Source organism: Syngnathoides biaculeatus, chromosome 22, assembly GCF_019802595.1.
Source record: "Syngnathoides biaculeatus isolate LvHL_M chromosome 22, ASM1980259v1, whole genome shotgun sequence".
NCBI lineage: Eukaryota > Metazoa > Chordata > Actinopteri > Syngnathiformes > Syngnathidae > Syngnathoides > Syngnathoides biaculeatus.
In genome coordinates this window covers 3,347,214-3,374,688 of record NC_084661.1, presented here as the reverse complement: position 1 = coordinate 3,374,688, position 27,475 = coordinate 3,347,214, and the positions used below count along the sequence as shown (strand labels likewise).

At 42.6% G+C, this 27,475-nt stretch overlaps 2 protein-coding genes across 16 annotated transcripts in view; one reads left to right on the top strand and one right to left on the bottom strand.

Annotated features, from left to right (window-relative positions):
- jmjd1cb (jumonji domain containing 1Cb) overlaps positions 1-27,475 on the top strand; it is a 246,137-nt gene that overhangs the window by 199,174 nt on the left and 19,488 nt on the right. For all 14 annotated transcript variants that reach the window (XM_061811226.1, XM_061811228.1, XM_061811229.1 and 11 more), the window contains 10 exons: positions 1,049-1,138; positions 1,926-2,050; positions 10,833-11,055; positions 11,187-11,398; positions 23,761-24,108; positions 24,191-24,359; positions 24,458-24,548; positions 24,664-24,794; positions 26,452-26,574; positions 27,314-27,453. In XM_061811226.1, coding sequence (XP_061667210.1) covers positions 1,049-1,138; positions 1,926-2,050; positions 10,833-11,055; positions 11,187-11,398; positions 23,761-24,108; positions 24,191-24,359; positions 24,458-24,548; positions 24,664-24,794; positions 26,452-26,574; positions 27,314-27,453 — 1,652 coding nt within the window. The remainder of the gene's footprint in view (positions 1-1,048; positions 1,139-1,925; positions 2,051-10,832; positions 11,056-11,186; positions 11,399-23,760; positions 24,109-24,190; positions 24,360-24,457; positions 24,549-24,663; positions 24,795-26,451; positions 26,575-27,313; positions 27,454-27,475) is intronic.
- On the bottom strand, positions 19,162-23,751 carry LOC133496065 (uncharacterized). Of its 2 annotated transcripts, none has more exons than XM_061811240.1 (2): positions 23,369-23,751; positions 19,162-23,136 (listed from the first exon to the last, which is right to left on the bottom strand). In XM_061811240.1, exon 2 carries the CDS (start codon positions 21,704-21,706, stop codon positions 20,681-20,683), a length of 1,026 nt encoding a protein of 341 aa, XP_061667224.1. In that variant the 5' UTR covers positions 21,707-23,136; positions 23,369-23,751; the 3' UTR covers positions 19,162-20,680. The 2 variants fall into 2 exon arrangements, with proteins under 2 accessions (XP_061667224.1, XP_061667223.1); XM_061811239.1 differs by having other exon boundaries at positions 19,162-21,826.

Here is a 27,475-nt window from a genome sequence, read left to right as displayed (position 1 = left end):
CAACTTCCATATTAGTGAACAAACAATTTCTCAGTATTTGATTTTGTTTTTGTGAGCATACCATTATTATTCCTGCAGCATATCAGAATTTTTGGGGTACTGTATACAAATGGAAACATTGGACAGACAGAGACAGAAGTGCATGGTAATATATACTTGTAATTTCAAAATATCTTTTTCACAAAAAACAGTGGGGAAACATAAAGAAACTTTTGAAACCTACCGAGAAGGACTCTGCCAGGAAAAAAAGGGAGGTCTTTTGGCTGCAATACTCTGTTTTACGCCAAAACTGTGAGCTTCCCCACAGTATCGAAATAATTATTTTACTGTGAGATTAATACCGTGATAAAACTGAACCGTGAGATTAAAACTTTGATAAAACCAAACTGGGGAATATAGATATCCCTCACATGACACAATGAAGAACTTTTATGAACAACTTGACTTTGTAAAAATATCCATGAGAGCAATTTGAAAGCATCTTACCATACTCAGAAAGACCCCTATCTCACTGGGCTGGAAACCAGCAACCTGATGGCGACTCGAGTTACCGCTAGCTTCTGGAGACGTCTCCATGATGTCTCCTGAAGCCTAGTGGAGTCGCCAGGGAAACCTTTTGCGGACTTCTCATATGAGTATAGAGAAAAAGCCTTAAAGTAGGTTAATGTCTGTAAACTGCGAGCAATCATCAGCAATATCTTTTTATAAGGGCCAATAGTTTGGATTTTATGGAGTCTTCCTCATTAGAGGACTGTCCCAGTAAGTGTCGAGCACGCACACACACCTACATACACCTCTACACACACATAATATACATTATAAAGTTATTAGGGCTACATACCAGATTAGCGCGGCCACATCTCAGTCGCAGCCACATCTTCGCCAGTAAGTCTTACTGAAAAATGTCTTTGAATTACATTTTTATATTTTACAAAATTACATCCATACATTACATGACACATTTATATTATGTTTTTATATTTGTGTTACATGTGTATATTTTCAATTGTCTAAGTTAGTATTTGCTCTGAATTGTATCTGTTTCCAGATAAAGAACTGTATAGCTGGATGAAGTGTGTGAAAGGCCAGCCTCATGATCACAAACACTTAATGCCAACACAGATCATTCCTGGCACAGGTAACGAGCACAACTCGGATTCTTCATCTTTTCATATTTTACAGGATGGTGATAACTGATACTTTGTGAAATCATACAAACACAATAAAAGAAGGAGAGAAGTGGATCAATTATTTAAACAGAAATGTAAAATAAATGAACGAGACAGAACTGTTGAGAGAATACCTTCTGTTGATTGTCTTTGTTTTGTTATTATTTCAAAATAAATGATTTACTTCTTGTTCTTCTGAGTGCATTAAAAGCTTACCATACATGCTTGCTTTAGCCTAATGTCCATGTGAACTTTGCTGTTTAGCAATGCTAACAAAAGCTTTTTACTTTGACCACAAATGTTATTGTCCTTTCAAAATGTCACACATTTGATCAAAGTTCAGACCTGACAACATCTACAATTATATACTCGTGGTCATCATGCCACTTACTCATAGAGTTGGCACACATCTATTATTCATGATCTTATTCCCGTCAAAAATTAGCAATACTGTCAAGTGATACTTTCTTATTACAGAACACCTTATACATTGAGGGGTCGTGAAATTCATTAAAAGCATTTCCATTCATTTTCAATAGATCCCTTAATGTGCCAGTACCCCCAATGCCCAGGTGTGTGAGGTCCCGCTCGTACATGCTCGTAGCTCTAGTTTATACTGTATTTTACATGCATCTCTGCACTTGCACAAGGAACTGCTTTTAATCTTATTATATTTATTTAAAGTCACAAGAAAAGTATTCCTATTCTATAGTAATTGTAATGATGCTTACTGCGGATCTTTCCTTTCTTTTTCAGTTCTGACTGACTTAGTGACCTCCATGCATTCACTGAAAGAAAAGCACAATTTCAGACTCCATTGTGCGTGCACCAACAAACAGAACCTTCTCAGCAAGATACCGACCACCAATGGTGTCTCACAGGTACAGTTTTCCCTCATGATTCGTGGGGGTTACGTATTCCCCTCCCCGGAATCACAAAAATCCGCAAATAATTGATGCTCTATTAAAATATCTATGTATGATATGGAACATATTTTTGAAACCACAAGGGGCAATTAAAAGTTTTAAATTTTTTCTCCAAAAGGGACAAGTACAGTTTATGTGCATCACAATTTCCAATATTTATAAATATAGTGATACCTCGATTTAAAAAAAAAAAAATCCATTCCGGAAGTTGTTTGGTAAGTAAAAACGCATTTTATATGTCCATCCATCCATTTTCTTTGTCGCTTATCCTCTCGAGGGTCACGGGAAATGCTGGACCCTCTTACCAGCCGTCAATGGGTAGGAGGCGGGGCACACCCTGAACTGGTTGCCAGCCAATCGCAGAGCATGTGGGAGACAAACGGCTGCACTCACAATCACACCTATGGGCAATTTAGGGTGTCCAATTAATGTTGCATGTTTTTGGGATGTGGGAGGAAATCGGAGTACCCGGAAGAAACCCACGCAGGCACGGCGAGAACATGCAAACTTCACACAGGCGGGTCCAGGATTGAGCATTTAAAGTGTACATAATATAAAGAATAAGATCAAATGTTCATTTACCTTTAGCGTTGAGTGTGTGGTGAGCAAAAACGCATCGTGGCGTCCTCAGAGGCGGAGTCATGCACACAATTCAATTCCACTAAAATTAATAAATTCTACAAACAATAAATTCAAAACAAACATTAACTTTAACTTTCATAGTTTCTTGAAGTACCAATCCAGGGATTATTGTCTTTGACGGCTTTTAATAATCTTGTGGAAATAGCCTGATTAGTTAGTATGTTTTCCAGATGATTCTTTTTAATATATCCAGAAATGTCATGGAATTTCGTCAAATATTTTTTCTTCTAGCTGACGGAATAAAGGGTGCCTCCTCTTCAACGCTCCAGATTGCTACTGCATTGTGGTGTGTTAAACCAACTCGTCAATGACCTCTTCACCCTTTCCCAGCAAAACAATGTACCTTTCCGACTGGCGATCTTAAGCTCTGCCTCCTTAGCTACAGTTGCGATGTCCCACAAGCTTCCAAAATGGCCACTTAACAGAACTGGTTTGAAGTCAATTCTCTATCGTGTATTCCAGATAATATTGCGGTATGATTTTTGCCAAATATACCAGGCTTGCCCAAGAGAGTTTTACGGCGAGGTCTCAACTATTTCACGCAAAGATACGTACACGGAATTAAGATTTGCGACGGAGCAGGACGCAATGTCAGAATTACAGCGAAATCTTGACGATCGATGCAAAAAGTTTGACCCCTCACAAACTTCTTATTGAAATCCAACACGATAAAATAGTGGAATCGTCCTGCACATGTAAAGCAGGGTGAGTACTTTTTACTTGGAAATATCATGAGTAATATCATTGCAGTCTTTATAAGTGAGTTAAGCTCGATTTTCTAGATTTAAACAATGGTGATTAACTCAGTCAGTACCGTGGTCACCAGATGAAAAAATTTGACTTAGCTTATAATCGAACCCAGTGCTGTGTCTTAAAAGTCTGATGTGATACAAATAGGCAAATAGACATTTCTCTTACATGACATCGCGCATTTATGTATCACTAACCTGACTCTTCGGCATAAAACATTACACACTTTATTCAGCAGGTCAGTGATATACTAACAAAGTGAAAGTTGCTCTCCTGCAATGTATAAAGCACTGATAATAATTTGATCAAACTCAGAGAAGATACTTCTCCCTCACTTACCTTCAAACACACAGCCTTGTGTTTGTTGATATTGTTACATTTATTTGTACGTGCGGTCTTCCGCAAGCCTGAATCCATCGTAGACACTTTGTCAACTGTGTTTTAGGCTTTGGAAAAATAATCAACCGGGCCCCTTGTAACCTAGCACAGGGTTTGCACGCAGCCCTAAAAGTCCCTAAAAACCCCTAAATTTTCGAAGGTGCATTTAGGGGCTCCTAAAAGTCCTTAAAGTCCGCGAAAACCGGTCAAGCCCCTGAAAAGGCCTTAAATTAAAAAAAAATCAAAGGGAGGACCTCTACCGCCAAAATTCTCCCTAAAAAATAAATTAATCTTTTATTTAAAAAAAAATAGCGATCCGACTGGCGTCCAAAACAGCCGGAAATTGTCAACGGAAGTCACCGTGTTGACAACTAGTTGCCATCTTGTCGATATTCCATTGTTTGTTTCCGTGAGTAGGCATTTCACTTCGTCTTCGTTACGACGTAGCGTAGTTCTTTCATCGATCCAACTTGCATCACGGGGAAGTGCATTTTTCAAGAAGCTTGGGTTGAAAGTAAGGAGTTTGGGAGCTGTGTTCGTCGAGATCCAAAAGATCGGCACATGTTTTTCTGCCATCTGTGCAAGCAGAGTTACTAGCTTGAAAAGATGGGCGTCAAAGCGCTGGAGATATTAAAATATCAAGATAGTGAAGCATCAACTTCAGGCAGTGGTACTAGCAGTGCATGCGCACCTACAGTTGTCCAGCCATCGACTTCAACCAGCCAGAAGTCAGGCTTTAGGAACGTAGTTCAATACACGAAGACGGACTCGTTAAAGGCAGAGATCGTGTGGACTTTAAAAGTGATCTGCAGCCATTACAGTTACAAATATATAATAATTCGAAAGTGTTTGCAGTCATGTTCCCAGACAGTGACATTGCTAAAAACTACCACTGTGGGGAAAGGAAGACTTCGTACCTGGCTACATTTGGCATCGCTGCCCACTGTTCATCTCTACTGCCTCAAAGCCAAAAAAGCCAGAATAGAGACTGACATATCAACGCTTATTGAGAAGGCTGACAGGATGTGTGAGGAGGCAGAAGAAAAGAGGAATCTGAGGTTTATCACCGAGGCCAATGCACTCAGAGGCAGAGCAAAGGACAAGAAAGCCACTTTGGCACCTCTGCAGCAACAAATAGAGGAGGCACTGGGTAGGCTCAAGGAGCTAGAGTAGGGGTGCTGAAACAGACATCAGTCGAAGACATTTGTGTATATACTTGCAATTGTAGTTGGAATCTGTTTTTCTGTGTACTGTTATGTGAAGACATTGACAATGGTCATATCAATGAGAACTACCACAAGGGGCGACAGGTGATCACTGTCACAGGTACTGAGGTACTGGAACATTTGATGAACCAAGAACGGTTGATGGCACCATTGGGTGAGTCTTTTTTCCTTACTCATTTCCCACGATGGCCCTAAATTTTTTCCGTGTCAGCCCCTAAGAATGCCCCTAAAAAGCCCTTAAAATTTTTTTGGTCAGACTGAGTATGAACCCTGTAGCAGGATATCTTTCATCAGAATTGCACATTCCCCAAGCGCAAGATACAGTACAGGATGTTTACATACGGTTCAATCCAGCACCATTTTTTTTTCCTTTTGTATCCTCAATTTTCTTTTGTAACAACAAACAACCTGAATCTTTCGTTAGTAGTGACTTTTTTAAGTAAATGGACTACTGTATTACTACTACTACTACTTGTACTACTGTACTAGTTATCCAATGAGGTACACGTGAAAACACTGGTTATGCATGATAATGTGTTTCAGGATGTATGTAAGCAACCATATGATGGTGTTCACAAGGCAGTGAGGAAAAATTGTATTTCCCATCTGTTAGCAGAAAAAGCTTACATTGCCTCAGATGCTAAAAGTGCAGCTATGTGATTACTCACGATATTGTTCACACTCAGTGTCACATCAGAACTAAAACTATCACAGCAAAGCAAACAGAATAGCATAACTAGCAAATAATAAAACAAATAAAACAATGGTTGAAGTAATATTTAACACAAAAAAGCGTGCTTCGGGGGCACTAAGGACTTCCTTAGTCATCTCTCCTGGGTCATGCCCAGGATCTCTTTCTGATGCGACATGCCCGGAACACCTCACCAGGAGGCATCTGAGAGCTATCCGAATCAGATGCTCCAGCCAACTCATCTGGCTCCTCTCAATGCGGAGAAGCAGCGGCTCGACACTGAGCCCCTCCTGGATGACCTTCTCACACTATTTCTCTAAGGGAGAGCCCGGACACCCTGCGGCAGAAACTCATTTCAGCCGCTTGTATCCAGGTTCTTGTTCTTTCGATTATGACCCATAGCTCTTGACCATAGGTGAGGGTAGGAACATAGGTCGACTGGTAAATTGAGAGCTTTACCTTTTGACTTAGCTCCCACTTTACCACAACGGAACAACACAAACTATGAATCGCTGAGACGTTGCACCGATCCAGCTGTTGATGTCCCGCTCCATTCTTTGTTCACTCGTGAACAAGACCCAAGATACTTGAACTCCTCTGGGGCAGGATCCCATCCCCGACCCAGAGAGGGCATGCCACCCTTTTCCAACTGAGGACCTTAGTCTAAGATTTTGAGGTGCTGACTTTCATCCCGGCCACTTTACACTCATTGGAGATCACGTCTTGATTAAGCCAACAGAACTACATCATTTGCAAAGAGAAAGGATGCAATGCTGAGGCCACCAAACCGGACCGTTCAAATTTCTTTCAATGTCTAGTCCACCAACCCTGAAGAAGCAGTGGCAAAAACTAACTCATGGTAATACACATGTGACCCTGGTGAGGATATCCGGTACACAAAATGGATGGTTGGATTATTAAATAACGTGATACTGGTGGATTTAAAAAAAAAAATACAGCTCCTGCCATACAGCTTGTGGTGCACAAAGTGGAACCACTGCATTAACATCCGAGTGAATAACTCACTTGTATTCATATGATTGAGATATATCACAATAATTCACACACTTGTGTCATTCCGGAAGTGTATTCAGCTCTTCTTCATATGTTGCTAAGAGGACGGTTTCTTTTTTCCTGCTATTTATTGCTATTGTGGTGCAAGGTATCAGAGAATAACTGGCGGTGTGACTGATCGATCGCATTAATCCATGTCCATTGACTGTGCACATGTACACGTGCATGACCAAATGTGCATTTTGACTTTGTTGAATATATTACCGTAATTTCTCAAAAATAATGTGCAAATTCTTCCAAAAATATTTTCAAAAAAGTCAATACAGCTCATTATATTTAGGTATGGATGAAAAATAAAAAATACAATCACATTGTATAGTCATACACTGGTACATAGTGGTAAAAAAATATTCTCTCTCATATGTTACACATTTATATATACTACGGTAATGTGCATCACCAACCTGAACTCTGACCTACTCATGGGAGCTTGCCATTTTACGAATGTTAGCATTGCATAGTTGCTGCTACTGCAACAAACATCAGAAATGACTGCCCGTGAGTTTGTTTTAACTTAAACTAAGACAAAGAATGTCGACTACAATGGCTAGTTGTGCAGCTACTTTTAAAAGAAATGTCATCACTCCTGCCGATGACGCAAACAACCAGGAAGCAGCGGGGCAGTTCAAAACAACGAGGGCTCAATGGCTTCAGATCGGTATCAAGACAACGTGAGTTCAAACTACGTAATACAAGCACGTGAGGGCACACACAATTGAAATGCTCACTTTTTTTAAAATGTGCCCATTACGGTCGTTTCTACGTAGTTTGAGCTCATGTTGTTTTAATAGCAGCTAGTGAAAGATGCGCTAGATTAGATGGTGTAGATTAGAGCTGAATGGAGAGCGAGAGGGTGCGCTGTGGAACTGAAACTCTTGGGATTCAAAAAATGTTTCCTCACAAACACCCTGGATGGCACAGAGGATGACATGCTGTAGGAGCATGATGGATGTTCATGATGCAATGCAAGAGGAACTAGAACTGGACCAAGACATCGATGAGTTCGACAGTGATGCACCAAAGGTCGCTACAATGGATATTTTTCAGATTGGAGATGCTTCGTTTGAAGTCTTGGCAAAGGATGTGTAATGTAGTGGATAAACTGCACTATGCATAAACATTTTATGCAAAAATATTTAATGCAAAAAAAGTTCAAGTTAAACAGTGTTAAATTGTTTATTTATGACTGTAATACATGTTATCAACAGTGGTAATAGCATGTTATGTCATCATTGAGCATTTATTTTGATTGGTTAAGGGATTCTGTTTTGACAATTACAGGGACCAGGACAAGCGTGTCCTGTGGACTGTCCCGAGATATATATTACCGCTACATCAGCACATGCACAAAGATTATTATCAATGATTGTTGTACAGACAATTTTTGGAAAACAATACAAGTACAAACAATAAAAGTACAAACCTAGCAAAATAGAAATACAGATATATTTTGAGCATGTGGGTAGCAGCAAATTGGTGGTGCGCATTGTACATTGGTAGAAGGCTTTTCCTGATTTTTTTTTTAGGTCAATTTTGGGGGTGCGCATTATACTTCGGGAGGCATTGTACTCGAGAAATTACGGTATTTTGAGTAATTTCATAAAGGTAAACATTATGCTGTTCACCATATTTGAAATACATAATTGGCTTTTTGTGCACTGTATTTTCTGTGCTTTCATCCTTGTTAAAGCTGTGGCAAGATGGACTTTTAACATTGCACACAGTCTCATCCACCACTTTCTAGTTTGGTTTTGTAATGCATTTTTCAGATCAGATCTTTGTCACTCGAAAAAGAGAAAATCTCATTCAGATTCTTCTATTATTCACATACAGTGACACTCATTGTATCTTAAAATAACATTTCTTTTTTTTTTTACTTTTACCATTATTATTGAGAATAAACATCAGCAGCGTTCACTCCACATTGCCTAGACCGCATTGCTAACTAAATCACCGGTGGTGGGTGATGCATAAGGATGCTGTCATTGTAAACCACCGATGGGCTGCGTAAGAACCGTAATAACTGTAAAAAGGTACCTATACTTACGAAATTAATCCGTTTCGGAAGTCTTTTTATAACGTCAATTTTTCGTAAGTAGAAGCGGACAAGTCGAAAGAAGTAGAAGCACAATTTACATGTGGGGGGCAGAGGGGGGCAGAGGAGGAGGCAAAATTTAACAGCCGAGAGAAGACATAAGTATGAACGTATGCACTCACACAACTTAATTCCTCTTATGTTTTCTGAGTCCCTTGGTGAAGAAAGATGAATAAACTTGCAGAAAAACAAACTAAAAAGTTGTACTTTTCCAATGTACTTTAGCTTGTGACAGCGTATGACAGCGCTAGCGTGATTCAAATGTCCAAGGAATCAAAAAGCATCATGGATAAAGACTGACGTCTCTCCTAGCCAGTGGGATCCCAGGGAGATGCTACGGCGATAGCCATTGGGAGAGTAGCTCTATCACGCTACACAAACCAAGATACAGAATGTTTATGTTCGGTGGAATTTGGGGAGTCCACCGCCTGTTTTTTCATTTCATATCCTGAATTTCTTCGTAACTAGAGACAATATTTTTCCGAGGAGGCATTTCGTAACCTGAATTTTTCATTACCAGAGACGCTCATAAGTAGAGGCACCACTGTATAAGAGCTGAGGGGGCCGTTGTAAGGTAAACTAGGCTGGATACTAGGTGACCGAGCAGCAGCTCGTTGTTAGAGAGAGTTCCGTATGCTGCTGAAATGTTCAATAAAAATCAACTAAAAGGCCTGAGAGGTGACTACTTTTCCTTTTTAACAGTACACATGTTTATTCTGCAATTGGATGTAGCAGCCAATCATCCCTCACTCATTGACTCACATTGCTGAATGCCACAAAATGAATAGTATTACACTTTAATTCGGGTTGGATTTTTTTTTTGTGCGCAACACATAATGTCATAATGTCTGTGCGCAGAGACCACATCAGCCGTGCACAATTTCGCACATGCGCATCATAGAGGAAACAGTGCATATGAGCAATCTAGTAGGGTTATGGACCACCTCTTCCAGGCGTATTAGAGGAGGTTAAGGTGTTTCGATCCCTGCTTCAGAGCACTCATACACATGAAATTTTTAATGAAAAGTTTTAGTGAAAAGGCAAACAAACATTTTACAAAGTCAAAAAGAAAAGATATCCGCTTACACATTCAAGTGTGGGAAAATTGGATTTACAGTATGTGGTCATCCTTTCTAATATTGTGTATAAAACTGGGAGAGCACACCTGAGAAAATGCTACAGGCAAGGCCAGGATGATTTATCAGAGTACACTGAAATGAAATGGGTCCAAGGGAATGCAGAGTTGAAAGGAGTTTCATCATAGGTGGAATCGCATGAGTCCTTCTTATAACAGGCTCCAAGTCACCCCTCAGATCATTCAGAAGCTCGGAAATTATACGATATATATACGTTGCAGTGTTTTTTGTTTCTGAAATTTGAAACATTTTTACACGAGTGGAAAACATTTGTTGTTCCAGGTTCGTCTCATTTTTCCTGCGTCTCCTCATCATGCATAGCAATGCCGTTAAAAGATGCAAAATCCACCATCCCAATTTGTTGCAGGTTTTTCTAAATCACCTTGTGTGCGCGAAATTAAATTCTATTTAAATATTTGTCTCTCAGAACACACATAATGACCTGTGCTGCAATTTTGCGCATTTAGCAGGTGTAATCCTGAGTTAGTAGATCTGCTTCTACATTTGTTTGTGTGAGCAGTGAAGTTTGTACCTGTTTTTAGATATGGAAGTATTTCATGAATCAGGCCGTCGGTGACCCATGGGCTCAAACTAATTTCAAATTTGACCACACACTAAAAAGTTAAGAAACCTGTCTGAAAATTTGTGGTTACCATGATTTCTTTGAAAACTAATTGTCACATTGGGTCTTCTTATAATGAAGGAAGTCATAATTTAACCTGCTATTGTTACCTCTCTCTGCTAGGTACTACAGAATGTTTTGAACCATAGCAACAAGATGTCACTGGTGAAGGCTGAGCCACGCTGTCAACAAAACTCTGATCAAGGAGGAACAAAAGTAGAGATGAATGGAGGAGGAAGAAGTCCGAGCAGCGATGCGGGAAGTGTGGTTACTCCACCAGAGTCTCACTCACCTCTGCATTTTCTGGCTGATCTGGCAGAGCAGAAGTCCAGAGAGGAGAAGAAAGGCAAGAACAAAGATTAAAATCATCTTGTTTTCTTTTTTCAAATGACTTCAGAATAAATTCAGTGAATTTGAATGTATGAATGAATTAAGGTTGTAAGGAATGTTTTTTGTGATCTATCCATTTTCAAACAGAAAACAAAGACTCTATGTCGTTGGGTAAATCTGTGAATGAAGGTGACAGCCTGGAGGTTCTGCAGCAATGTAAAACCACCACAGTGATTGCAAACAGTACAGAGCAGGGCTCCACTCTCAGAGATCTGCTCACAACCACTGCAGGAAAGTTGAAGCTGGGCTCCACTGATGCTGGAATCGCGTTTGCACCAGTATACTCAACTGCGACACAGGTCTGCACACTTGCTCAGAATTTACGATATCAACCAATATTACAGACGATGTCAATGTCCTGTCAATACAGATTTCAATTCTGAAGCCTGATTAATTTTATTTGAATTTTCAATTAAGGGAGCAGCATGGTTCTTAGCAGAGTTTTACATCATAGATAAATAGTGTGAAGAAAATATGTATTTGAATTCCCTGCTATATTGCAAGTGGGTGGGTCTTTCAACATGGCAATGACCCGAAGCACACAGTCAGGAAAACCAAGGAGTGGCTCCGTAAGAGGCAGATCTAAGTTCTGGCATGGCCTAGCCAGTGTCCAGACCTAAACCGAATAGAAACTCAGTGTTTCTCATCGACAGCCCAGAAACCTGTCTCATCAAGAGAAGATCTGTGCGGAGGAGTGGGTCAAAATCCGTCCTGCAATGTGTGCAAACCTGGTGAACAACTACAGGAAACGTTTGACCTCTGCAATTGCAAACAAAGGCTACTGTACCAAATATTAACATTGGTTTTCTCAGGTGTTCAAATACTTATTTGCAGTTGTATCACACAAATAGATCGTTAAAAAAAATCATACATTGTGATTTCTGGATTTTTGTTTTTAGATTATCACTCTCACAGTGGACATGCACCTGCGATGAAAATTTGAAACCCCTCCTTGATTTCTAAGTGGGAGAACCTGCAATATAGCAGGGTGTTCAAATACTTATTTTCTTCACTGTACATAAAGCAGTCACTTAAGGAAGTTAATTTATAACATTTACATCACAGTAACTGATGTAGTGGTACACACGCTTGACTTTGGTGCAGGCAGCGTGGGATTGATTCACGCTCAGTAATGGTGTCAATATGTATCCTGCAACGGACTGTCGACCAATTCAGGGTGAAGTCTACCTTTTGCCCGAAGTTAGACAGAATATTTTATATCATTTTGCTCTGCAACATGTTGTAGCTTTCCGGTACATACACTACTCACAAAAAGTGCCTTTCAGTTGAGATTTTTTTGGATGAACCTAAACTGCACCTCAACAAGGGAACTAAATTTGACCTGCTCTAAAGTTTTGCAGACCCGGGTTCTAATCCCGGCCCTGTTTGTGTGGAGTTTGCAGGTTCTCCCAGTGCTTGTGTGGGTTTTTTGTGGGCATTCTGGTTTCTTCCCACACCCCCAAAACATGCAGGGTGTCATGGTCCTGCTGGTCCCAGCCCTGGCGGTGCACACCTGCGTCTCATCAGTGATAATTAACCCGAGTATATATAGGACCCAGCGGATGGTCTGGCTTTGCCAGATCATTGCCATCCATGCTTCGTTCCCGCACTTCCTCGTTCCTGATCTTGAACCCCTGTGTATCGACCTCCGCCTGTCCTCCAACTAACCCCGTAAGCTTGATGCTCTTGATACTGCTGCTCACTCTGACTGACTCTCCGGCATACGACCTTGGAACGAATAAAGATCTTCCTTGAACTGCCTCCCTGTCAACCAAGTCATGCATTTGGGTCTGCCCTAGCGTTCTGGTTATGACAGAATGATCTGGTCATGACATGGACCCAGCCGACTCAGAAGCCATCCGCCGCTCTCTACAGATCCAAGGCAGACGCTCGCCACAGTTCCTACCTCAGTCCAGGTCGCTCCAACTACCCCGCCAGTCGTGGAGTTTCAGCGGCTCAGGGCCACACCACTTTCCCGGCTTGGGAATATAATATATGTATAATCTATATAGATTCATCTTGGCCGAGGGACAGATTCGCATGGATCCCAATAAGGTGAACTCTGTTCTCCAATAGCGCACTCCCACCAATCGCAGGGAGGTGCAGAGATTCATCGGATTCGCCAACTTCTACCGCAAGTTCATCAAGAACTTCAGTTCTATTGCTGCTCCCTTGCACGCCCTCACTTCACCCCGCAATTCATTCGAGTGGGATGTCACCTGCCAGGAGGCCTTTGATAGACTTAGGTCGAGTTTCACCACAGCTCCTGTCCTCATCATGCCACATCCAGAGAGGCAGTTTGTGGTGGAGATGGATGCAGTACTCTCCCAGAGGTGTGCAAGGGATGGAAGACTTCACCCGTGCGCCTTGTTGTCTAAGAGACTGACTCCGGCAGAGCGGAATTATGATGTGGGCAATCGTGAATTATTGGCGGTCAAAACGGCACTAGAGGAATGGAGACACTGGCCGGAGGGATCACAAGTGCCATTTCTGGTCCTTACGGACCATAAGAACTTGGAGTACCTGAGGACCGCCAAGAGACTGAATGCTCGCCAGGCCAGGTGGGCACTCTTTTTCACTCGCTTCCGGTTCACTCTGTCCTTTTGTCCAGGCTCAAAGAATGGCAAACCGGACAGACTATCCCGGATCCATGAAGGGGAGCGAACGGAGTCCGTGAGTGTTCCGATACTTCCGGAGGCCTGCTTCGTCTCCGGGTTCACCTGGGAGATCAAGACACGGGTAAAGGAGGCTTTAAGGGACTTTCCGGGCCCAGCCGAATGTCTTCCCGTCCGTCTGTTCATAATACCCACTCTACAAGGAGAAGTCATCGATTGGGTCCACACAAACAAGACCGTCTGTCACCCCGGCATGGTGAAGACCTGCTCAGTAGTTGAACAGCGGTTCAACCTGGGAAAGGACGTGAGGGAATATGTCAACGGGTGCCCGATCTGTATGGCCAATAAGACCTCTCGCCTGCGACCTATGCATAAGCTACGGCTGCTACCAATTCCCTCTCGCCCCTGGTCACACATTTCTCTAGACTTCGTTACAGGTCTACTCTGCTCCCAGGGAAACACAGTGGTACTCTCAGTCATCAATCGGTTTTCTAACAGGCTTCGCACGCGGCCCTAAAAGTCCCTAAAAACCTCTAAATTTTCGAAGGTGCATTTAGGGGCTCCTAAAAATCCTCAAAAAACGGTCAAGCCCCTAAAAAGGCCTTAAATTAAAAAAAATCAAAGGGAGGACCACTACCGCCAAAATTCTCCCTAAAAAATAAATTAATCTTTTATTTAAAAAAAAAATAGCGATCCGTCTGGCGTCCAAAACAGCCGGAAATTGTCAACGGAAGTCACCGTGTTGACAACTAGTCGATATTCCATTGTTTGTTTCCGTGAGTAGGCATTTCACTTCGTCTTCGTTACGACGTAGCGTAGTTCTTTCATCGATCCAACTTGTATCACGGGGAAGTGCATTTTTCAAGAAACTTAGGTTGAAAGTAAGGAGTTTGGGAGCTGGGTTCGTCGAGCACATGTTTTACTGCCATCTGTGCAAGCAGAGTTACCAGCTTGAAAAGATGGGCGTCAAAGCACTGGAGTCGCACCGGAAAAACAGGAGACACGCTGATTTGGCAAAGACTCTCTCATCTTCCCTTGGTTTGAATCTGTTTCTAAAATATCAAGATAGTGAACCATCAACTTCAGTCAGTGGTACTAGCAGTGCATGCGCAATAGGGATCCCAAAAAAACGCTTACTTTCATAACCAGTTTTAACCGAACAGCTGTAGCAAAAAAACGGTACCATAGTGGTGTTTAAATAATTCACACGCGGGACCTCGAGTTTCCGCACGGACTGTTTTTGTTGTTGCTCTTCCGGAGTGACGAGAGTCCCCCCAGTTATGCGAGTAGTGTTTTGATGTATGCCAATAAAACAAGTTTACTCCCATACTTTGGAGCATTTCCTCGATGCCATGTTTGATGTTTCTTTGATTTAACTGAATGTTCTTTTCAGTCCAACTTTACTCTAACAGCGAAACTTGAAAAAAGTGGAAATGATGTTGAAAAAATAGCGCAATCTGGAGTACCGGAACCGGAAAAAATGATTGGATTACGGTTTCGGTTTAAAAAAAAAAAAAAACAAAGCCGGTTATAACCGGTTATTTGTGACCGGTTGCGATCCCTAATGCGCACCTACAGTTGTCCAGCCAGAAGTCAGGCTTTATGAACGTAGTTCAATACACGAAGACGGACTCATTAAAGGCAGAGATCGTGTGGACTTTAAAAGTGATCTGCAGCCATTACAGTTACAAATCTTGTGAAAATAATTTGAAAGTGTTTGCAGTCATGTTCCCAGACAGTGACATTGCTAAAAACTACCACTGTGAGGAAAGGAAGACTTCGTAACTGGCTACATTTGGCATCGCTGCCCACTTTTCATCTCTACTGCCTCAAAGCCAAAAAAGCCAGAATAGAGACTGACATATCTACGCTTATTGAGAAGGCTGACAGGCTGTGTGAGGAGGCAGAAGAAAAGAGGAATCTGAGGTTTATCACTGAGGCCAATGCGCTCAGAGGCAGAGCAAAGGACAAGAGAGCCACTTTGGCACCTCTGCAGCAACAAATAGAGGAGGCACTGGGTAGGCTCAAGGAGCTAGAGTAGGGGTGCTGAAACAGACATCAGTCGAAGACATTTGTGTATATACTTGCAATTGTAGTTGGAATCTGTTTTTCTGTATACTGTTATGTGAAGACGTTGACAATGGTCATATCAATGAGAACTACCACAAGGGGCGACAGGTGATCACTGTCACAGGTACTGAGGTACTGGAACATTTGATGAACCAAGAACGGTTGATGGCACCATTGGGTGAGTCTTTTTTCCTTACTCATTTCCCACGATGGCCCTAAATTTTTTCCGTGTCAGCCCCTAAGAATGCCCCTAAAAAGCCCTGAATTTTTTTGGTCAGACTGAGTATGAACCCTGTCTAAGATGGTCCACTTCGTACCAGCTCCTAAGATTCTGTCCGCCAAGCAGACTGCGCAGCTGCTACTAGACAAAGTCATCCATTATCATGCCCTGCCAGTGAATGTAGTGTCGGACAGAGGACCGCAACTCGGTTCTGGAAGGAGTTCTGCACCCTCATCGGGCAAAAGTAAACCTCACTTCAGGTCATCACCCGGAGTCCAATGGCCAAACAGAAAGAATAAATCAGGACCTGGAGACCGGTCTACGCTGTCCTGCATCGCATGATGACAGCACTTGGAGCCAGCACCTCAGTTGGGTGGAATATGCCCACAACTCTCTGCCTTTCACTTCCACAGATATGGCTCCGTTCCACATCGTTCATGGTTACCCTCCCTCTCTGTTTCCATCGGTGGGCACGAACTCTGTGGTGCCATCCGCATTGGCAGTGGTGAGACGCTGCAAGCGGACCTGGGAAATTGCCCGAAAGACACTCGTATGCATGGGCAGCTCTTCCAAATCCGTGGTGGGCCTCAAGAGAAGAAGGGCACCAGCGTTCAAGGTGGGACAGCGCGTAGGGCTGTCCACAAAGGATCTTGTTTCTGCGAATGGAGTCTTGCAAGGACGCTCCCAGGTTCGTGGGTCCTTCCAATCACGAAGATCGTTAACACTGTCATGGTCCTGCAGGTCCGAGCCCTGGCCTCTTGATACTCCGGCTCACTCTGACTGAGTCTCTGGCATACGACCTTGGAACGAATAAAGATCTTCCGTTAACTGCCTTCTTGTCTCCCGAGTCGTGCATTTGGGTCTGCCCTAGCATTCTGGTTATGACACAGGGTAGGTTTATTGATGACTCTAAATTTCCATTGGTATGACACTGCTGACCAGTCCACCTCTTGCCCAAAGATAGCTGGGACAGACGCCAGCACACCTGCGACCCTAGTGAGGATAACCGGTATGGAAGATGAATAAATTAATGAATAAGGTTTACATGTCCATCCATTTATTTTCTGAGCTAGGGTTATTCTCACAAGGGTCATGGGAGTGCTGGAGTTTATCCCATCTGTCATGAGGCGGGAGGGAGGGTACGGGAGGGAGGGTTCACCGTGAACTGAACTTTTTGGGGAGTCCATTCAAAAGACCATTACAATGGTCAAATCCACTTGTGATAAAAGCATGGCTGAGCTTTTCCTCATCTGCAAGACGTGACTCTAGATATGTTTTTCAGATGGTAGAAGGCAGTTTTTGTGATTGATTTGAGATGATTGTTGAAAGTCAGGTCTGAATCAATCAGAACACCAATGTTTTGGACTTAGTCTTTGGTTTTTAAAGTAGTAGGTAGGACCTAAACCATTTAAGGACCGTTCCATTTAAGCCAACCCACGTTTCTAACCTGTTTCGCAGTATATTGTGATCTACCGTATCAAAAGCCGCGCTGAGATCCAACAAGACTAAAATGGACACCTTTCCTGAGTCAGTATTCAACTTTATATCATTTAGCACTTTGATGAGAGCAGATTCGGTACTGTGATGAGTTCCGAAACCTGATTGAAATTTGTCAAAAAGTCCATTTAAATTCAAGAAATTGCTGAGTTGATTAAAAATAAGTTTCTCAAGAATCTTGGCTATGAACGGGAGATCTGAGATAGGTCTATAGCTTGCAAACATGGAATCGTCCAGTGCTCTGTTTTTTAGGAGAGGCTTAACAGCAGCTACTTTAAGAGCTTTGGGGAACTCGCCAGGCTGAAGTGAGCAATTTTTTGCTGCAAATCAGGTAGCACTCATGTCATAATAGTTTTGAAAAAGTCAGATGGTATCGACAGCTCGTTGATGGTTTCACCTGCTGTACATTTTTCTCTACAGTTTTTTGGTCATTTGTATCAAATTCTGACCAGTTAATAGTTTTCTCTGGGTGGCTTCAAATGTGAGAACATTCTATCATTTTGCTGATTTGTGCTGACATTTGACCTGATGGATTGTATTTTTTCACAAAAATAACCAGCAAACTCATTGCATTTGTCAGCTGTTGCAAGTTCTGGATCTATCCGATTCGGGGGTGTTGTAAGTTTGTCAACCACAGCAAATAGAGCACGAGTATTGTTTGATGATGATTTCAGAAAAGTCACTAACTCTTGGTTAAAATTTAAAAGAGACTGTCTGTAGAAATCATAGTCAATTTGGAGTAACCCCGCTTTCCTACACTCCGATTTAGATCTCTTGACCATCATTGTGCTCCTCCACGGTGTTCTAGGTCGCCTCAGGATGGTCTTAGTTTTAACAGGAGCGACAGCATTAATTGCATTTGTGATTTTCGAGGTGAAATTGTCCAAAAGTTCATCAACTGTCTCAGCATTCACAGTCTGTGGCACAGCCACAGTCTCCATAAACTTAGTGCCAGCACTCTCATTAATCTACCTTTTTCGAATAGAGATAGAGATTGTCTGAACTTTTGGAAGAATCTGTAATTCAAAAAATACACAAAAATGGTCAGAAATAGCCATATCCTGAATCTCAATCGATAGATTTCCAACATCCTTTGAGATGACCAGGTCTAAGATGAGACCCTGTGTGTGAGTTGGACTCTTAATATGTTGAGAGAGGTCAAAACGTCTCGTTTTGTAATATCAGTCAGATTTACAAATAGTCTTCATGGGTGGAGTAGGGGCCTTTAGCTTCTTAGTGGATGGTGGTTTCAGGCGAGGGGGGATGGGAGAGGATCTTGGCGTGGTATGGGCTGGACTCCATTGTTGACAATAGTCTTCATCCTATCGATCAGACCCAACATTGCATTCAGGCTAGAATAGGGGGAGCCAACATCTACTGCGGATTGAATAGTTGTTGTCATCATAGAGGGGAGATTCTGAGGTGTGGATGGCTTCAATGGGGCATGAAGAGGGGTGGGAGATTTAAAATGTTGGCACATTCCATTTGTCATTTGGTCATCAGATTGTTTGGATCACGCAAATGCATCTGTGTGCACCTTGTCTCGCCTTATCTCTTGTTCCTCTGATTGTCTGGGAACAACTGGGTCCTTTTGTTCTTGGTTTTTGAAAACATTTTATTCACAGGGCAGTGAATGACGCACACAGTAGAAAACGTTGGTAGCTAATAACTTAACCCCTTGTCTATTTAGACAGAAACCATCTGCTTTGTAAACATTTTTACGCTCCAAAAAAGGCAGAAGTTGTCAATTAAACTCACGAATAGTGCAGTGCACACATTGCCTTACCACGTATTCAATTCACAGAGCCTCGAGAAACGTTCATCTCCAGATCGTACAAGTGGGAGCGGTCCGCTTATAAAAACCTCAGCATCCATCCCTTGGACTTTTATTAGATCAATGAAATCTCGCTTCAGTACCTCTGCTGCTTGATAACATCCAGGGCCCCTGTGTATATAATGATAGATTTCACAGTTCGGTGTTGACCAGGGATCTCCAGGATTTTTTGAGAGATATCAAACACCGTGTCATTAGTAAAAGACAGTACTTTGGTGTTCTTCTCACTCCAAAAGTATTCACATCCTTGATGGCTCCATCACCAACTATTAATGTTTGGGGGTCCCAATTTTTTCTTGGATGATTTAATTTTATACCTTTCAGTAATGGTGAATGATTAGCATTCATGGCCTGGGTCTTGTAAGAGTACCTCAAATCTATTTGTAAGTCTGACATCAATATTTTGCACTGACTCACATTTTATCTTGCTCTTTGCTGTAACAACCATCCATGCATGGCCGCTCACTTGGTGTTGCGGCGGCCCACAACGCAGGCCAGCCAGATTCTTCTCTTGGTGCTGTTGCGTCTTCCTTTTTCAATGTCCCATATGTGTGGGTTTTGCTCCCAGTAAATTCCAGGGAGAACTGCTGGGATGTCCGTTATCCTTTCCACAGTTCACTTCAGTCCTCGTTGTTGAGCTAGGTGGATGTTTGTGAGAATACCTCTGCTCACCATTTTGAGACATCTGTAGAGTGGTTTCATTTCCCGATTGTCCATTTACATCCATATAGACTTCAAGACTGCCGATTTTTGATTCCAGAATTGACACAGCGAGGCATCTGGCCGAGCAGGTCAGGAGGTCGGTCAGGATAGCAAGCACCAGGGTCCCCATGGGGCGATTCAGGTGGACGTCCACGAGGAGGAACCCGAAGGCAAAGCAAGAACCACACGGGAGGAGGCTATGGCTCCGGATGAAGATCTCCCAGGACGTGGTCGTGAGGTGGCCGGGGATAGGTTGTCGCCAAGGCTTGGTCGTGAGGCAGCCGGGGACCGGAAGGCAGCCAAAGATCAGCCACCATGGAAACGTGGTCATCAGATGCCCGGGATTTCTCTGCCCTCAAAGCAGGAGCGGAAGGCAGCTGCAGACCGGTCGCCATCGAGGCAGGAGCGGAAGGCGACCGCCGTCAAGGCAAGGGCGTGAGGCGGCTGTAGAGTCGTCGGTGCCGCCGGGACAGGAACGTGAGGCGGCCGAGGAGTCGTCGCTGCCACTGGGACAGGGGCGTGAGGCACCCGTGGACAGGTCGCCGCCAGGACGTGGCCATCTGGCGGCCAAGGGTCGGTCGCCGACAAGGCGTGGTCATTGGACAGCTGAGGGTCAGTTGCCGTTGAGGTGTGGATGTGGTCGTCAGGTGGCCGAAGATCGGTTGCCAACGAAATGTGGACGTGCCTCGGCGGCAGCTCGGTTGCCACCGCGATGTGAGCTTGGCTCGGCAGAGAGTCTGTCTCCACCGTGACGTGAGCGTGGCTTAGCAGTGAGTCGGTTGCTACCGTAACGTGGGCGTTGTCCGCCAGGAAGTCTGTCGCCACCGCGATGTGGGCGTGGTGTGCCAGCGGGTCTGTTGCCACCGCAACGAGAGCTTGGCTTGGTAGCAGGTCGGTTGCTACCACAACGTGAGTATGGTTCACCAGGAAGTGTGTTGCCACGATTGTGGCCGTGGCTCGGCAGCATGTCAGCCGCCACAGCGACGTACACAAGCGTCGGCTGCAGGTCAGTCCCCACCAATGCGAATACGAGCGTCGGCTGCAGCTCGGTCTCATTCAAGGCCTGGGTGCAGTTCAGCAGCGGACCGGCCGCCACCGGTGAATGACCGGGAATCAGCTGTGGCCTTGCCGTGGAGAGATTGTTCAATTTCCGCTGAACCTGGTTCAGGATATCCACAAGCCCAGACATCACCGGCGTATAGTCCGCCAGCTCGGTTGTTGGCGAAGTGTCGGGGGAGGTCGCCAGAAGCTCGATCGCCAGTGAGACGTGAATGGACGATGGGTGTGTCTTGGTCGCCGCGCAGCGGGAGGCAGAAGGCAGAACGCTGCTTTGGCGTCTCCTCTGGCCGCCACGGGGAGGACCCGGATAGATGGTCAAACGGGTTATCAAAAAGGGAATAGAGGAAAAGGACTTGAACTCACAGGGTGAAGACACATGGGAGCTGGAAGCGTGGGACCACGAAACAAACTCATTGAGACTTATCACCGGGAGGGAAAATTCAAATTTATTGTCCGAGTCAGAATCAGGCAGCAGGTCATATAAATTTAGATCTTCCTCATAATTCAAAAAATCCGAGTCCAAAATAATATGCAGTGGTGAGGGGGTCGTGGTTTGGAAGTAATCATGACACAGGGGCGGTGCGGGTGACAAGGTAGGAGAGGACGACATAACAGAGCCCTCCCGAATAGGAGATGCTTGGTCCTCAGGCAGGGGGCGTCCCCATGACGTGGCCGGCGACGCCGCATCTTCCCGCTGGGTCCTGTTCTGGCCAGTTTGTTCCGTCACGTGCTAACATTGCGGGGGCAGACCAAATGCATGACTCCCAGGTAAAAGCATAATGTTCAGTGGGTTTTATTCTCAATTAAAGAGATGTACAATTACACACTCCAAGAAGGCAGGATCCAAAAAACGAGAAACAAGGTTTGATGACTATCAGGCAAAGTAGTGGAGTAACCCATCATGCGGTGAAGCATACGCACTAACACAAAGCAACGAACTGGCAAATGCCAGTGACAAAAACTCCAACTAAATGTTTGGTCTAATTACAGTGCCTAATGTGAAAAAGCTGTGACAGGTCTCAGAGGTGGTACCGCCCAGAGCAGTGGCCTGGCCATGCCCCTCTTGGCAGTGGTCAAGCCTTGCTCATGTCAAATACAGTATATAATGAAAATGTTTGTTGTTTAATATTTGTACACAATTTGAAAAAACACCACACCATCTATTTTGAGCTAATGACAAAAATTTCCAAAAGCATTTATAATTTAACTGCACCTTTTCTCCCAGTAATAAATTGGATTATAGTTTCAAAACTGTCATTATTACATGACATAATCTTGTTACATGTAGTTACTTCCCATTAATGCTTGTGTCAGATCATGTTGAGTGATGTTACAGCCTCTCATTAACCAATTTTATTTTGTACAGTGACAGTTATTAAAGTGCTGCTTTTAAACAACTTTAAGAAGACATTTTGCACTTCAATATTTAAATTTGAATGCTTGACCAGCAATTGTCTCAGTCTTTTTAGGTTTCTAATCGGCTTAATACAGCTTCACAAATGGGAAATGTTTTTCTGCGGACACACATTTTATTGAACGCTCTTTTGTAAAGTTTTACCTCCGGATGTATATGGTATAGCTTTTGAAAAATACCTGTGTGTCAATTGGGTATGTATGCTAACGCCTTCAAGGGTCTGATGTTTTGTCATCACAATTTTTTGGACCCTTTATTTTGGATACCAGCTACAGTATACAGGTGGTTGGGTGGAGCTGGAGATACTGAAATCTGATAAAAAGAAAAGAACACAAACGGCGTACATTTCAAAATAAAGTTGATTCAACACAGTTTCTTTTATTGTTTTATCTTGTTCACAGATATTGTCAATGCTTAACACCCCCTCCTCCTGGTTAGCCTGTATAGAGATCTTGCATGACGTCACCGTTTTTACGGAGCCATATTGCCAGTCAAACAAAGCTGCTCGGCAGTCTGGGAGTCGTTGAACCGGAGCCGATTTTTCACAATGCCCAAGACCTATTGTGCTGTTGATTGTCACAATAGACGAGACAGTTCTTCAAAGAGATCATTCTATAGAGTACGAACTGAAAAGACCAGAAAAGATTGATGGATTTCGGTAATTGAATGGGATGGATGGTGCCCAGTGAAATACACACGCCTTCGTAGCGATCAATAAAGCAATAAAGAAAAGAGGATTTCTGTTAGTAAATACCTGGACTCACTATCTTTAAAAACCAAAGACCAAGTCTGAAATCTTGGCATTCTGACCTGACTTTCAGCAGACATATCAAATCAATCACAAAAACTGTCTTTTACCATCTGAAGAACAGAGTGAAGGCTTGCGTCCGTCTTGCGGAACAGGATAACCTCATCCATGCTTTTATTTCTAGTAGTTCTTTGTATTCAAAAGCTTTTAATCATGTACAGCACATCAGTGATCTTGTTTATTAAATGTGCTGTATAAATAAATTTGCTTTGCTTTGCTTTGCTTTGAAGATAGGTTACATTGTCATGTGCTAATATGATGTCATGCTATTTACATAGCTCACATACCCCTTACCATTTCACCTACATACACACAGAAACACAACCCAGATCAGGGTTTACCAATTTCAAAATGCTTCTAGCAGAACCGAACTTTACCTCTTGATAGAACTGTGAATGTGAAATTTTGTATAAAATAATGTTTCTTGCTTCTTTTTTATAAGATGGGAAAGGGTGGCCGGTCCATGCCTAATATCCTTGATGACATCATTGCATCAGTTGTTGAAAACAAAATCCCTGCTAGTCGCCAGACTATCGCCACAAAGCTTTCAATAAAGCAAGAACCAGTCATCCCTGTCAACAACAGCAACCCTGCACTTATTTTGTCTGAAGATGTCAAAACAGACAAGAAGAAATCAATGCCTGTTAACGCAGTAATTGCAGAGGAGTCATCCAATCAGTATCCAGATATTCCCCACTGCTGGCTAAATAATGGACAACTACTTTGGCTAAAAGATCACCGTAACCAGAAGAACTGGAAGCTCTTCAGAGAATGCTGGAAACAAGGACAGGTATGTGTCATTTGTGTTAATTGTAGTGAACTATGTAGGATCTTTAAGATATTATGTATATAATTTTTTTTGTTTTGTGCAGCCTGTGTTAGTCTCTGGGATCCATAAGCAACTAAATACCACTCTGTGGAAAGCAGACTCTTTCAATCAAGAGTTTGCAGACCATCAAGGAGACCTTCTCAATTGTAAAGACCAAGTGGTCACCAACTCAGGGATCAAAGAGTTCTGGGATGGATTTGAGGACATTACGAGTGAGTTCAAACACTGACCTTTGATTATGCAGTCAGGGACAATATAACAATTCTTATCATGAATAAGTAGTCTAACAAAGATCCTCTAACTTGTTAAGAACGACTCAAGTCCAAGGATGGGGAACCTGTGGTTTACAGACTGAAGGACTGGCCTTCGGGAGAGGAGTTTATGGCCCTCATGCCTTCAAGGTCAATACAGTCACCTTAAATACTTAGATTCAGTAATGACACCCGCACATTTCACATTAATTGGTATTATGAGACATAAGGGAATAAAAATGAGTCCAATTTTTCTCTCCCACAGGTATGATGACTTAATGAAGAACCTGCCGCTACCTGAGTACTCAGATCCAGAAGGAAGTCTGAACTTAGCCTCGCATCTGCCATCTTTCTTCATTCGGCCAGATTTGGGACCAAGACTCTGCTGTGCCTATGGTAAAGCCTCAGTGTAAAAGAATAATAAAATTAATAAAAATATTAAAATGAAATAAATCAGATGTTGAGGTGTGCATGTGTGTACATTACTTACAGTAAGTTATAGCTTTTGAGTGGATTACATTGAAATGCATTCAACTGAAACATCAAAAAGTTGGATGTTCATTTAATCATTTATAGAAGGTCAAATTAAATTAACCTGTAAAGATCACCATAGCCAAATACCCCATAAATTATTATGAGTAGTGTAGATATGAAATAAGTTACAACGTTCCTTCACTGTGCATTTGTAGTTGTAACACAGCACACCTCTCAAACTTTGGTCCCGAGGGCTAGATCTGGCCCACTTTGTAATTTCATGTGGCCCACAAAATGAAATAATGTGGGCACCTACTTAATTTTACTTGCTAAAATCTGTACCAAAATTGCAAATCACCTTCACTTTTAATAACATTGTGATGTTGCAAGAATTTTCAAATCAAATAATATGATCTGGCAATTTACATTTCCAGTATATGGGTTCACGCTCATAGCAGCATGCCGAATAGAGAAGCATTATCAGTCTTGTGTCATCTTTGTGTAAAGGTCAAGCTCAAAGTATAGATGAAGCTTCTGAAGATGGCTTGAAAAACTTCTCAAAGGATGGACAAATTTAAACAACGGATTACTTAAGGGGGGTGGCACGGTGGAGCACGATTTCATGCCTTGTAGGGCCTTAGCCTCACAATTGTGAGCACCGGGGTTCAAATCCCAGCCCCGCCTGTGTGGAGTTTGGATGTTCTCCCCGTATCTATGTGAGTTTTCTCCGGGCACTCTGGTTTTCTCCCACATCCCCAAAAAAATAATTGATTGGAGAGTCTAAATTGACCTTAGGTGGGATTGTCAGTGCGAGTGGTTGTTTGTCCCTATGTGCCCTGTGATTATATGGCAACCAGATCAGGGTGTACTCTGCCTCCTAACCCAAAGATAGCTGCGATAGGCTCCAGCACTCCCACGAACCTTGCTAAGATAACGTCTCAGACAATGGATAGATGGATTACTTAAGCCTTAGCCTTGAGGATAGAGTAAGCCACTATGTATCGTTTAACCTTTACCTAATCCATCCATCCTTCCACTTTCATTACCGTTCATGCTCACTAGGGTCACGGGTATGCTGGAACCTATCCCAGCCAACTGTGAGCAAGAGGCAGGCTACACCCCGAACTGAATCCCAGCCAAACCCAGGGGACATATAAACAAAAAAAACATTTGCTCTCATAATCTTATCCCATGGATAATTTTGTCTTCAATTAACCAAACATGCATGTTTTCTTGGGCATGAAACTGTCTTCCCTCGCCCTAGTGAGGATAAGCGATACGGAAAATGAATGTATGAATGATTTGATACGCTAATGCAATTGCTATTTTTTTTATATAGAAAAATGACCTTTCAGTTCATTATTAAGAATGATGGGCACTGTTAACCGTTTTAGCAGACTTAACATTATAACCACAAAGAGCTTCCACTCCTAATCCTGAAAGGTTGTTTTGTCTAAAATATAAATTAAAAATGGGTCCAGACTGTTGTATGAGTCCATTGACTATGGTGGGTTAATACCAAAAGCAATAGATCATTCAGTAACAATACTTAGTTAATATTTTTTTTCCCTCTTGGTAGGTGTAGCTGCCTCTCAGGACCAGGACTTTGGGACTGCCAACCTTCATGTGGAAGTCTCAGATGTTGTCTCTATTCTAGTCTATGTGGGAGTGGCCAAAGGCAATGGAGTCTTGTCCAAAACTGGTAAAATTATCAACATTTGTTTAGTAATAATTACAAACCCCGTTTAATTATTTAGGATGGTTTACTTTTTATAGGAAGTAAATAAGGTAGGAATGAGTCATTGATGGTGAAGTGGTACACTCGAATGACAGTCTGAGAAAGCACTGTTAACAGATGGGACTGAAAACTATTGAATTGATTTCATATAAACAAAACATATCAACAAAAATATAAATGTGACTGGTGTTGTTACACATCGTTTGTGGTGATGAGACTGATGTACTGCCAAATTTTCTGAAACACCTTTGGAGATGGCTTATGGAAGGGAATTGAACAATCAATTCTGATGCAGATTCCTGCTGTAAGCCTCTTGCACTTTCCTTCAGAACTTGCGACATCTGTGGCATTGGACCGTATAATAAAACTTCATATTTCATTGACCTTTTATTGTGGCCAGCCTATAGCACACCTGTGCAATAATCAAGCTGTCTCACCACCATCTTGATATGCTACACCTGTGAGGTGAGATGAATTATCTTGACAAAGGAGAAATGTTTACGAACAGATTTAGACAGTTTGTAAACAATAGTTGAGGGAAATGGCCTTTGGTGTATGTAGCAAAAACAGTTAGATCTTTGAGTCCACCACATGAAAAATGGGTGCAAAAACAAAATTGTTGTGTTTATATTTTTGATCAGTGTATAAACAATATAAATTGAGGATTTTTTTAAAAATTAATGTTTTTTGTGTGTGGTTGTAGGAGTGTTAAAGCGTCTGGAAGAGGACAATTTAGATGAGGGGGTTCGGAAGAGGCTAAAGGACTCCAGTGAAACCCCGGGGGCACTGTGGCACATCTACCTCAATAAAGACATGGATAAGGTCCGGGAGTTCCTGTACAAGGTAAACACCATTTAGATGAATC

Bases quoted from the DNA above. Each gene is read 5' to 3' on its own strand.
- LOC133496065 (XM_061811239.1), bottom strand. From the start codon at position 23,428: ATGGATGAGGTTATCCTGTTCCGCAAGACGGACGCAAGCCTTCACTCT. The intron at 21,827-23,368 runs GTAAAAGACAGT...CCGCAATGTTAG, and splicing joins TTCACTCTGTTCTTCAGATG to CACGTGACGGAACAAACTGG.